Source organism: Macaca fascicularis, chromosome 1 (assembly GCF_037993035.2).
Source record: "Macaca fascicularis isolate 582-1 chromosome 1, T2T-MFA8v1.1".
NCBI classification, from domain to species: Eukaryota; Metazoa; Chordata; class Mammalia; order Primates; family Cercopithecidae; genus Macaca; species Macaca fascicularis.
Window position 1 is genome coordinate 56,439,589 of NC_088375.1, and position 13,629 is coordinate 56,453,217.

The 13,629-nt window shown below is 35.6% G+C and overlaps 1 protein-coding gene across 9 annotated transcripts in view; it reads left to right on the forward strand.

The window, feature by feature from the left end:
- PTPRC (protein tyrosine phosphatase receptor type C) overlaps positions 1-13,629 on the forward strand; it is a 122,401-nt gene that overhangs the window by 78,463 nt on the left and 30,309 nt on the right. For all 9 annotated transcript variants that reach the window (XM_005540329.5, XM_045394459.3, XM_005540330.5 and 6 more), the window contains 3 exons: positions 2,218-2,376; positions 4,473-4,678; positions 8,823-8,883. In XM_005540329.5, the coding sequence (XP_005540386.3) occupies positions 2,218-2,376; positions 4,473-4,678; positions 8,823-8,883 (426 nt within the window). The remainder of the gene's footprint in view (positions 1-2,217; positions 2,377-4,472; positions 4,679-8,822; positions 8,884-13,629) is intronic.

Here is a 13,629-nt window from a genome sequence, read left to right on the forward strand (position 1 = left end):
TAGCTGTCCGCATAGAACACTTAAACGGGATTGAATGGCTGAGAAGGGGAGGCTAGATGATATCAGGCTGTGTGTTTTCTTTTCTCCAAAGCCACCGATTGGTGACTGAATGCAGCTTTGGACCATGCCCTGACACTGCATAAAGGGCTCTTTGGAGCCAGCTCTACTCTAAACAGCCTGCTCTGCTTTTGTTTTCTTCTTCATCTCAAACATACACCTCTCTCCCCTCCCGTGTTACCTAAAGCAAAGAGAGTTGATAGGATTATAGTATTGTTAAGGCAATTTAACTTTTCTCACCATTTTAAATAAAAGTACTATTAAAAATCCACAGGAAGAAAGTCTATGAAATTTGCAGTTTGTATTACTTTTTAATCAGATATTAAATTTCACTTCATTACTTCACAATTTAATTTTTTCAATGTCTCTAAAAGAGAGGGATTAAAAGAGGACAAAAAATGCAATTGACATTAATTTAGTTTTCTTCATTTAGCAGCTATTTTTTATTATGTATTATTTAAAGATTTTATCAACTATTTTAATAACTCAGTGGAGATGTGCACACATATCTTCATAGTTCATATGATGAAACTGAGGTTAACAGAAAATGTGATAGATGTTCAAGTTCAGTAGCTTGATCTGTTTTCTTTTTGCTCCTGTGTTTGTTTGTTTGTTTGTTTGTTTGAGACGGAGTCTTGCTGTCGCCCAGACTGGAGTGCAGTGGCGCCTCTCGGCTCACTGCAAGCTCAGCCTCCCGGGTTCACGCCATTCTCCTGCCTCAGCCTACGGAGTAGCTGGGACTACAGGCGCCCGCTCCTATGCCCGGCTAATTTTTTTGTATTTTTAGTAGAGACGGAGTTTCACTGTGTTAGCCAGGATGGTCTTGATCTCCTAAACTCATGATCCGCCCGCCTTGGCCTCCCAAGTGTGTTTGTTTGTTTTTTCTCACATTTTTAGCATAAAATATTTTGGAGAACTGCAGTTTTATCTCATTAACTTAATGAGGGCAAGTGACAGTGAAGCTTCTTGGTAATTGGATAATTGGGGAAGAGACCTTTTGTGCTTTGATTGGATTTAAAGGATTATTTTTCAAAAGTTACTGAAAGCAATAGGCACCTTTCAAGACCACCATGATGTCGCTGGAAGTTATTTTGTGTAATGCCTTTTATTTTTTAAAGAAAAAAAATAGAACAAATTGCTTAATCTCTCTGTGGCTCAGTTTTGTCATCTGTAAAATCAGATGATACTGAGTGCCAGATAATAGTTGCAGTGATGGTTAAATTAATTATTTCATGTATACCCCTTGAAACAGTGCTTGGCACATACAGTGAGTTATTGTTTTTTAAAATCATTATTGATATTATATTATTATTATCACTGTAACTGCTCTCCAGAAACATGTTGTCACTCTAATCATCCTCTTTCCTGATGTCACTTGGCTACTCAAAAATAGCAGCAGCTGGTGATTTTTTTACTTAACAAGTGCTAACTCTTCTGCTTGAGTGTGAAAACACACTTAGACACTGTCCTACTTCTCATATGCCTCCCCAGCCAGAGCTGTTGTCCTGATCAGGTTTGTCCCTAAACTCAAAAACATTCCTTCTTTTGTCTGTAAGGTTTTCTTTTCTCCCTTACACGTACTCAGTTCCACTTACCTTTCAATGAACAGCTTAATTCCACTTCCAGCATGAAACTCCCTCATTCTCACAAGTCCCATTAATTACTCTAGTGTTCAAATTACTATGATAGAATCAACCTAATGACTGATGATCAAATGGATTCTGCATGTAACATTCAAAACAGTAGCTAATACTGATCGATGTTCAAAGTTTGGAGATTACATATCAGAAAAGGTTTTCCAAAAAAGAATCATTCTGAAACATGCAACTCAAGACTTATAGTGTTCACTGGGGGCTGTGTTTTCTCAGAAAAAAAAGAGATCATCTTTACAAATGAGTCTGAACTCATTAAATATTTTATGTACCAAATTAATGATATAAAACCATAATTTTTCAATATTTAATTTTACCAATGATAACTGAATTTCTTCAATACACTGGCTGATAATTGTAGGTACTTTTGAGTATCAAGGATGTACTTATTTTTCAATCACTCAATAGTTTGAAGTCCACTTGGAACAATATGATGTAGAGACCAAATTAGATATGTGGTAGTACTGACTTTTAATGACTTACTAAATTTTTTCACGTTTTTCCTCAGCAAAAAAATGCCTCAGTCTGGATAAACACCTGACAACATATCATTTGCAAAATTTGAAACCTTATACAAACTATAGTTTATCATTACATGCCTACATCATTGCAAAAGTGCAACGTAATGGAACTGCTGCAACATGTAATTTCACAACTGAAAGTGCACGTAAGTTATATGTTTTAATGCTTCTTTCCATAAATGGTAAAAAGCAAGGCATTGAGAGGTGACAACGTGCTAGCAGCCCTCCCTCTTGGGGCATCCTCTGCCTCGGCATCCACTCTGGCAGTGCTTCAGGAGTCCTTCAGCCCACCACAGCACTGTGGGAGCCCCTCTCTGGGCTGGCTGAGGCCGGAGCCAGCTCCCTCTGCTTGCGGGGGCTTGCAGGGAGGTGTGGAAGGAGAGGTGCCGGTGGGAATGGGGGCTGTGCACGGCGCTCACAGGCCAGCGGCTCACAGGTCAGTGCTAGTTTCGGGTGGGTGCGGGCTCCACGGCCCCACACTTGGAGCGGCCAGCTGGCAAGTCCCGCCCAGGGCAGTGAGGGGTTTAGCACCCGGACCAGCAGCTGCGGAGGTTGCACCAGGTTCCCCAGCACTTCTGCCCCACATTCACCTCGCTTGAACTGTCCTGGGTCTAGTGCGACTTGGAAAACCTTTATGTCTATCTAAGGAATTGTAAATACACCAATCAGCACACTGTGTCTAGCTCAAGGTTTGGAAAATAGACCAATAAGCTCTCCTTAACATGGACCAATCAGCAGGATGTGGGTGTCAGATAAGGGAATAAAAGCAGACTGCCTGAGCCAGCCAGCGGCAACCTGTTCTGGTCCCCTTCCACACTGTGGAAGCTTTGTTATTTGGCTCTTTGCAATAAATCTTGCTGCCGCTCACTCTTTGGGTCCATGCCATCTTTATGAGCTGTAACGCTTACCGGGAAGATCTGCAGCGTCACTCCTGAGGCCAGTACGAACCCACCAGAAGGAAGAAACTCAGAACACTCCCAACATCAGAAGGAACAAACTCCAGACACACCATCTTTAAGAACTGTAATACTGTGAGGGTCCGCAGCTTCATTCTTGAAGTCAGCCAAACCAAGAACCCACCAATTCCGGACACAGTATGAACTTACGAGCCTACAATATTTCTATCTTTATTCTAGCTAAAACATTTACCTGGCACATTTGTTAATATCTAGGGCTTATAAACATGTAAAATCAAAAAATTCAGAAAACCGTTATCCTGGATTCAAAGCATAAAAGCATCTTAACTGGCGTCAGTTTGTAAAATTTCAAGCAGTTAACTACCTAACCAACTTAGATTAAAACATTCACTGTTTGCTGTTGTCTTTACTATCTGGAAATATTAATTGTAATCAGAAACCTAGCAGTGTCTCATAAAGCATTAGCCTACTGACCTCTGTTCACCTGATAAAACATTTCATAAAATATAATATTTTATTAACATTTTCTTCTCTTCATTACCCTCAACTACTTACTGTTTTATTTTATGTCACGTTATCCATTTAAGATTTCCTTTCAATGGCGTTTGGCTCTTGCCACTAGTATAATCTCTCCATAGTTTCCAGGCCGAAAGCTAGATCTGCTAACCTCCATCGAGGACAGGGAAGAAGAAATGCCCTGTTTTAAGGCAGCATCTATAGCTCCAGAGACCCTAACGAGCTCTGTATTTGTGAAGAAATGTGCTGTTTGCGGCTGAATGTGAAACACTTTTAAGGTCATTTAGGTTTTGGTTTGAAAGTTCAGGTCCTGGAGCTCTATGCATTTGTTGTTTTCTTGAGTTTCTATATCACAGAAAATGCAGACAATTTGTTTCTATTCCTGAAGAACCCATCTAGGAGTTTAGCAGGATAACATTAGCACTGTAGGAAAGGAGGGTCTGGATTGTATAATAGGCCTTAGAGGTTTCCCAATCAACAACATTTTTCCTCTCCTCTCACAAAACTCCCTCTCTTCCCCACTCCGCTCCCTTTTTCTCTATTCTTTAATTCTACACACTCTCCTTCAGGGATTGCAATAACTCACATGGCTTCATGTACAACCTATATGCTAATACTTACCAAATAAATAAGTGATTTATTTTTCAGGGTTTCTATATTGCTTTTTAATTTATGTACTATCATAACTTTCTCATTTATAATCCCCAAGCTAACACTTAAAATACTTTATACTGTATCCAAGTATTGTCAAATAATTTACACATGCCTCTATTAAATTATTAATGACAAATCTTTCTTCATTTTGATAGCTCCAAGCCAGGTCCAGAACATGATTGTCTCCACATCAGATAATAGTATGCGTGTCAAGTGTGAGGCTCCCAGGGACGTTAATGGCCCCACTGAACTTTACCTTCTGGAAGTCGAAGCTGGAAATACTCTAGTTAGAAATCTGTCACAATCTGAGTGCGATTTCTCTGTAAACAATCTTCAATATTCAACATACTACAATCTTAAGGTAAAAGTATGCTCTCTACATTACTATAGTACCAACATACATGATAATGATTGATTCATAGTACTTGAATAACTTTAAGATCACTGTTCACATGAGATTGAGAAGCTCTGATGTTAATGGAATCATACTTAAAAAGTCTCAATTTTTTGACTTGAAAATTTTTATTCCTATAACTAAAGTCAGTGGTGTAAAGCAAATGTTTCATTGGAATATTTTAGAACTTCAATACGACTTAATTATAGTTAAATTATTGCTTCTGTGTTAAGAAGCACAACACTTTATGCACAACAGATTATTACTTTACCAAATCTACCTTTTCTTTACTTTGGCTTTCTGTCTTTATTAATGTGGAATTTTTCACTTGCAAAATTTCACACGTACCTTGAGATTAGAAAATATTTGAAATAAATCCTAGAAAATACTAGTGAGCATACAGAATTTAAAATACTCATTATCTCACTGTCTACTGATCATATTTTGTACATATATTTTCATAGCATACACATTTCTATGCATTTAACACATGTATTATCAACATTCAGAATACAGTTTGGTAAACTGTATTTTTAATACATCATTATATCATGCACACCTTTCTATGTTAAATATTTAACTACTGTGTAGTATTTAATGACCAAAATATTCTATGTATGGCTTCATCATATTCTATTAACTATAACTATGTTGGTCTCTAATATAAACAACATTCAAATAACACACTTATTGGTAAAGCAAAATTTTTGAATATGTCTTTAATAATTTGTTTCATAAATTCCTAATAATGCATTTATTGGGTTAGAAGGAATGTATACGTATTTTGGGATTTTTTGGATATGTAACTTTTTTTCTATAAAATTTACCAAATTGTCCTTGTGTATCAGTGCATGAAATGACTGCTTCTTGAGAAGTTCACCAACACTGAATATGCCTTTCTTTTTCTTTATTTGGAGGTTGAAATATGGTATGAAATATATTTGGGGGTTGAAATATGGTAAAAAACTTTATTTTAATGAAGTTTCTTTACTTATTGTTCTGTGTGTTATTCTTTACCTCTTTTATCCAGTTTTCTCTGGAGAAATGCTTTGAATATTAGTGATAGTAAACTCTTTGTCACATGCGTAATAAATGTTGTTATCGGTTTATAATTTGCCTTTTAATTTTCTTCACAGCACTTTAAGTCTTACATAATTCCCCTTTTTATTTTTAAACAAATGTATCTGTCACTTTTATTCCTGTTAAATAGAAATTTCCATAGTTAACTTTTTAATATGATGTTGACAAATGACTCCATATTCTTTTTTTGTTTTGTTTTGTTGTTGTGTTTTTTTTGTTGTTGTTGTTTTTTGTTTTGAGATGGAGTCTTGCTCTGTTGCCCAGGCTGGAGTGTGGTGGTGCGATCTCAGTTCACTGCAACCTCTGCCTCCTGGGTTCAAGTGATTCTTCTGCCTCAGCCTCCCGAGTAGCTAGAATTACAGGCACCTGCCACCACACCCGGCAAATTTTTGTATTTTTAGTAGAGATGGGGTTTCACCATGTTGGCCTGGATGGTCTGGAACTCCTGACCTCAAGTAATCCGCCTGCTTCAGCCTCCCAAATTGTTGGGATTACAAGCGTGAGCCACTGTGCCCGGCCCATATTCTTTATCACTTAAAGAAATGTTTTTTTTATTTATAAACTTTTTGGTTTTGTTTTTGAACTGGAAATGTCGGTTAGATTTTATCGATTTTTATGGCATTATGATAGATGATGCCATAGTTGTGATGGCCTGGTGTGATTTGTTTATATGATGCAAAACCATTGTCACATTCTAAGAGAAAAACCCCTGCTCTGTCATTGTGTGCTACTCTCTCAGAGTATTATTGAAATCAAGTCTATTATTTTATTGTCTTTATTAGTAGATATTCAAAAAGGAGATCATTCAGTGAGTAGAGATGTTGTTGACATAGGCGTTGGATGACATCATTCTTATTAAATTTGGTATAAAGGTTACACTGATCTGATAAACATATTGCTTATATGTTCCAGTTTTTCTATATCATATAACTTTTTAAAAATTTTTATTATTATTTTTTCGAGACAGAGTCTCACTTTGTCACCCAGACTGGAGTGTAGTGGCGTGATCTCAGCTCACTGCAACCTCCGTCTCCCAGGTTCAAGCGATTCTCCTGCCTCAGCCTCCCAAGTAGCTGGGATTACGGGCATGCACCACCATACTCGGCTAATTTTTGTATTTTTAGTAGAGACGGGGGTTCACCATGTTGGCCAGGCTGACCTGGAACACCTGATCTTAAGTGATCTGCCCACCTTACCTCCCAAAGTGCTGGGATTACAGGCGTGAGCCACTGTGCGAAGCCTATACTCTATAACTTTAAATAGTATAGGAGTGATTTGTTCCTGAAAAATTTGTTTTCATTCCTTTCATGCAGAGAAATTCTTTACGACTCTTTTATATTTTCTTTCAATAGGATTAGTCTTTTCAGATATTTTAATCTTTTTGAGTGAGTGTGCCATATATACTTTTTTCAAAGAATAGTCAGTGTAGAGAAAATATTTTGTTATTGTCACATCATCACATATTATGCTTCATTTCCCACTGCTTCCCCAGTGTCCATTAAGCTCCAGGTGCACTGGTTTCTCTGTATTTTCTAAGAGGCATCTAGGTGTTACTCTCTCTAGCTACCTCACTCCATGCTCTTCCCACTTCCTAGAATATGCCTCTCCCATTCTTCAAATCTTATAAGTTATTCTGGAAAAATATAGGTTTACATCATATTAAAATAGAACCTTAACATTCAAACTAGGAGATACTCAGTTTCGAATTCTCTTCCCCTACTCTTCAAAAGACTGTCTTTTGTTTTCTTTGTTATACTTGCTGTATCTTCTTTTTATGCTTATTTCTGTCTCCACTATCATGTTTTGTGTTTACACCTTCATGAGAGAGCAGTCATTTCAGCTTTTTCACCATTGTGATCTCTGGTTAACAAATTAATGAAGTCGATTTATTATTATTACTTTTCTTTTCCACAGATTTATTTTGATGTTCTTCAGGTGACTTTCGGATTAAAACTGTTTTCATCCTTGTAATTTTTTTTTCATTTTTATAAACTAAAGGAAAAAAAAGGCTATGGATTGTACTTTGATTGACTGTATCTCATGTCCATATTGTTTATCACTAATTTCTGAAGGCCTTCACATGATATGTAATCAATGATTCTTAAAGTAAAACATTTTGATTATTGATGATTTCTAATGAGTGTGCAGTTATAACTTGGAGGAGTTTTTAATATATCCATTATTTAAGAGGGATTTTCTACATTTCTGGGGCTTTAATTTCTTGTTGCTATTAATTATTAATTTGTAAAAGTTAATTGGCTTTTACAATTTCTGCCTTTTTGGATTTGTAGAATAATTTTTACAGCTCAGTGTATGATATTTATGAATATTCTGTGAATATTGAGTAAATTATATATTCTCCATAGGATAAAAGCTTAGATATATATTTGTCAGATTTATTATATTTATTATTATTCTCTTTGAATGATATTATTCAAATATATTTTACTTAAATTTTTTTGGTCAAAGATTTTACTTCTCTTTGGCTCCTTTCAGTTTCCCTTTGTTTTTCACTTTATTTGCATTACTTTAAATTGTTTTCACTTTATTTGCATTACTTTTTATGAGACACAGGTGTTTATGATCCTTATGCCTATATAGTAAATTTTTTCAGGGCCATTAAAAAAGTATGTGCGTTTTATGTATAATTCTAGTAAACAGCATATGGTTGAATTTCCTTTTTAAATGAAATATTAGCCTATTAATAGTGAATTTTAACTTTTAGTTATGAACATTTTGATGTATTGGATTTTATTTCTTCATCCAGTTTCATTTTTTAAATAACTATTTAATAATTGTTTAATAACTATTAATATTATTATTGCTAAGTGAGATAAGATATCTTTTTGTCTTTCAAATATATTTGACAACATACCGACATAACCTTGAAGTTTAACTTTAAAGCAAATCAGCATACTTTTAATGTAAATACACAGCATGGTGTGAAAAATAATATATATGTTTTACATTATAATATAATGTAGAAATAATTAGAAAACTAACTATTTTACTTTTTGTTACTGAAATTCAGGCCTATTATCACAATGGAAAATATTCTGGAGAACCAGTTATTTTACGTGAATCAACATCTTGTAAGTTATCACTGGGCTATTTATTATATATATTAAGATATATATAAATGCTTATTTTACACTTATAATCACATTTGATTGTTAAATGCTTCAATTATGTCTTTTCCATAAATATGATATTTTTAATTGTCAGTAAAACCATATATATATAGGCTAAATATATTAAAATACAATATCTTAAATTCAAGTTAGGAGATCCAATTATTAAAGGATTGTTGAATTTATAAGAGGATTTATATACCCAAACTATTAAATTATGATTATGTTTATGAAATATCATTATGTTAGTAACATTTTTTGCATACTATTTTAGATTATCTGTTTATTTTATTGTCTCTTTAGCATATGCTTAGCAGAAGTGGGCCTTTGATATAAGTCTGTCTTGATTTACCTAATGGAAGCTATGATAAGCCCTCCCTAATAACAATATAGTTATGTAAATGTTTATCATTGATATTTAAAATATTTTAATCAAAGTAAAGGTGTACATGAAAAAATTACTTATGATTAAATTTCATTATAATAATGAAAATAACAGCTGCATGTTACTTTCCCCACCCACGATTCTGTTTGCCAGGCAACCACTTTTAACCATTTCTACTTTTGGGTCTCCTTATAGTTTCCTTCATATTTATATATACACGCACACACACACATATATATACACACACACATATATATACACATATATACATATATACACATATATACATATATATGTAAAAGCAATATTGTATACTGCTCTTTCTAGAGTTACTAACATTACCAATTGATCTGAGCCTTTGGAGGAAGGAGACCTAGTATGCTATTTTGGGCTTTTTCTACCGGTTAACATTGTAAATAGAATTATTTAAACTGTATGTACTTTGTTGTCAGCAACTTCTAGGTCTTTCTATCTTTGCCACTTCTAGGTCTTCCTCTCTTACATACATATGCATGTGCACAGTCACTGATATGAATGCAAAGTCAAAAGAGAAAATATAAAAACAGCTTATTTTCCAAACTGCTTTACTAAGCCCTCTGTAAAGTTGTAGTTCTTTCTGCTCAGATTTATGAAACAAAACCTCTTTGTGTTAAATGTCAAAAAAAAAATCCAGCAATATAGCTTTGATTTTATCTCCACATTACCTTTTTCTTTTATAATATCTTTATAATAAAAATGACTTCATGGAATCTTTCCTATTAAATTGTAAATAATTTATAGCGGTCATAGACTCAGCTGAACATCTCACACTCACATCTTAATAGGCCAGATCTGGAACTATTTCACTTGGAAAGACACAGGACAGAAAGCACAGCATGCTAGCAAGGGAGCCTGGCAGTGGGAATCCTTGCAGCAGGAACCCTTGCAGCAGTGCACGCAGTAATCCAGCTACTTTTCTTATGACACTCTCAAAGACAACTGAGATATGAGAGAATGAGACCACATGTGTAGGTGTAGGAGCTGCATTCCAAAAGGAATCGTATTTCTTATACTATTTCCATGGGCATAGCTTCCAGACATGCCGACAGGGGAGGGTGTGCTCAGTTATGAGCGAGCACTGCACTCAGGGAAACACAAAGCTAGTACTTCCCATGAGGACAATAGAGTTCATATATAGCACTCCCTGTTCAGGCGTAATTTAGCAATCAAGGGTCATTTTGCCATTAGCAATGTTGTCTGGTAACCAGCTAATATTCCACTTTTATCAGGTTTCCAGGTCAATGGAGCCAAAAAAATTAGCCCGCATCCTTTTTCCACAAAGGAGACAACATTGTATTCACTCTCCGCTCACAATATCATTACCCTAAGAGATAAATAATATAGTTACTTTGAAAATAGTGATATCTATTCCAGGAAAGGACTTGGGTTGTGAATTACTAGGGTACAGCTACTAGAGATGTGTTGTTGGGATTCCCCAGCGTAACATTCCACCACCCGTATTTTGATGTCATTGTCAATTGAACTCCTGGGGACCCTTTCTTCTTCTTCTGATCTGGACTCTCACACCCCATCTTAAAATATTCCTCCATCAGTTTTCTGGTTTAGATTTGCTGTATCACACTTTTTTTTTTCCTTCTGATTTCACTAACATATACACTCTAGTATAAGAAAAAAGTATTCCAATTCTCTCATACATAAAAATATCTTTATTCTACTCTGGCACTTGTTCAGTGTATCGAGTAGATATAAAATTCTAAGCTAAAAATTTTAGAATTTAAAAATTATTTCTGTCTTATTTTCCTGAATCCAATTTTACTTTCTAATTTCATCCTGATTCTCCCTCTCCCTCTCTCTCTCTCTCTCTATATATATATATATACACATACACACACACACATATATATTATATATATATACACACACACACACACACATATTTATTTATTTATTTATTTATTTATTTTGGTCTGTTTTCAGATTTTCCCCCCCTGGAAATATTAGGTTTCTCTGTTTATTCTTGGTCTTACCTGAATTTTTTGTTTGTTTGTTTTGCTTTGTTTTTTGTTTTTAGAGGGAGTTTTGCTCCATTCTTGTTGCCCAGGCTGGAGTGCAGTGGCACAATCTTGGCTCGCTGCAACCTCTGCCTCCTGGGTTCAAGTGATGCTCCTGCTTCAGCTTCCCAAGTAGCTGGGATTACAGGCATTCACCACCATGCCTGGCTAATTTTTGTATTTTCAGTAGAGATGGGATTTCAACATGTTGGTCAGGCTAGTCTTGAACTCTTGATCTCAAATGATCCTCCTGCCTTGGCCTCCCAAAGTGCTGGGATTACAGGTGTGAATCCGGCCCTGAATCTTTTTCATCCATTTTTCTGGATGCTATTGACCTTTGTAACCTGAAGATTTATGTATCTGATAATTCTTTGCTGCATTTTCTTCCCATAGTCTTTTGTCAAGTCTATTAGTCATAGAACTCATAAGTCGACTTATTATTTTGGCGTTCCCCTTTGGTGTTGCTGGTTTCCTTAAGAGCTTGGTTCTTATTGGTAGTCTAGTCATAGTCACAGTGAGACAAAAGGAAAGGTTGATCAGATGTTCTGTGGTCCTTAGAAGATCTTGATGACTGAGGAGATTTCCTATGATATTGTTGATTTATTTTTTTCTGATATCATTCATTATCACCAACAATCAATTAATCTGCAGAAATTAATCTCCAGAATCACCCTACTCCTTGTCATAGGGTAAAGTGGTTCTTCTCACAGTAGGACGGGAAGATAGGTGTCCAACTATTGCATATGTGGACAATTACAGTGTCCTCCTAATTTTAGTCCTGCACCTCATCCCTTCTCTGTACTGGGTCTGACTTTATTCTGAGTCTCTCACTGCTTTCATTTAATTTTCCTTCTGTCTTCTCCTCCCTGGTAGTATTTTTTCAAGAAGATATTTGTTGTTGTTGTTGTTGTTGTTGTTGTTGCTGTAAATAGACATTTGACTTCCATGTTCTGACCCATGTTTCACATTTACTGCATATGTCACTTTCAAACCTGAGACTCAGGCATTCTGAGCAAATGGAATCTGTTCCTTTGATTTAGGCTGTGGCCTCCTTTCCTTTGTTTTCTACCTTCTACAACTTGTTGAAATTGCTCTACCTCTAATTTCCCTTCTCTCATTTTCTCTGTCATTATAGATCTACGACATTTTCAGTTCTTTAATATTGGCAGAGTTCCTGGAAAGAAGGGGGAAACACATGTGTGCTTAGAATGCAAGCTTATCTGAAGACTGGCTATTTTATTATTAGGTTTATCGAGAAAAGTCTTATGCTGCTTAATATTTTTATAACCTAATCTAATTCATTATTATGGATTGGAATGCTATCTTATAGTCATTTGCAGTTTCTTGCAAAATCTCACTTCAGAGTGTTCTAGAGGTTAGATGTTGCCTCTGATGAGGTTTTTATTCACAAAATCTGGAAACAATCATGCTGATTGATATACGTATACTAGTAATCACTGGTATGGATTGACAATTTCAGTGAAAAGAATTTGAGATAGAGATAAGACAAGGAACACTTTGGGTCATTTTAGGAGCCTATTGCAATAAGAACTTCTTGCCTAAAAATGTTCACTGCCATCCACCTATATATTCACATTCATCTATCTATCCATCTTTATATATGCCAGCAGTATAAATACCCCGTTAAGGGAGATAACATTATTTCTATTTTGTATATGAGGAAACTCAAGTTTGGATAATTTAATCTATTTGCTCTATGAGTCAAAGAAATGACAGAGCCTGAATTCAAGCTCAGGTCTTACAGTCTCTATCTGAAATTACTTTCAATATTCCTATTTGTATGAGTTCCCAGTTACAGAAATTTTGATCATGAGATGAACTGTTTCTGGCAGCTGTTTGCTTGGTAGAGTCATTTCCATCTTTCCAGTTGTGGAAGAACTGTCTCATGCTCAAGGCCTCCACTCACCATACATAAAATACGTCCCCTCTACTTCCTTATCACCCTACTTATTTTTTTCAGACTATATGAAAAAATACATAATTATTTCATTTGTTCACTTACCTTTCTTTTTTCTTTTCTTTTTTGACAGAGTCTTGCTCTGTCGCCCAGGTTGGAGTGCAGTGGTGCAATCTTGGCTCACTGCAACCTCTGCCTCCTGGGTTCAAGTAATTCTCATGTCTTAGCCTCCAAAGTAGTTGGCATTACAGACACACACCATGCCCAGCTAATTTTTTTGTATATTTAGTAGAGATGAGGTTTCACCATGTTGGCCAGTTCGCTCTGAAACTCCTGGCCTCAAGTGATCCACC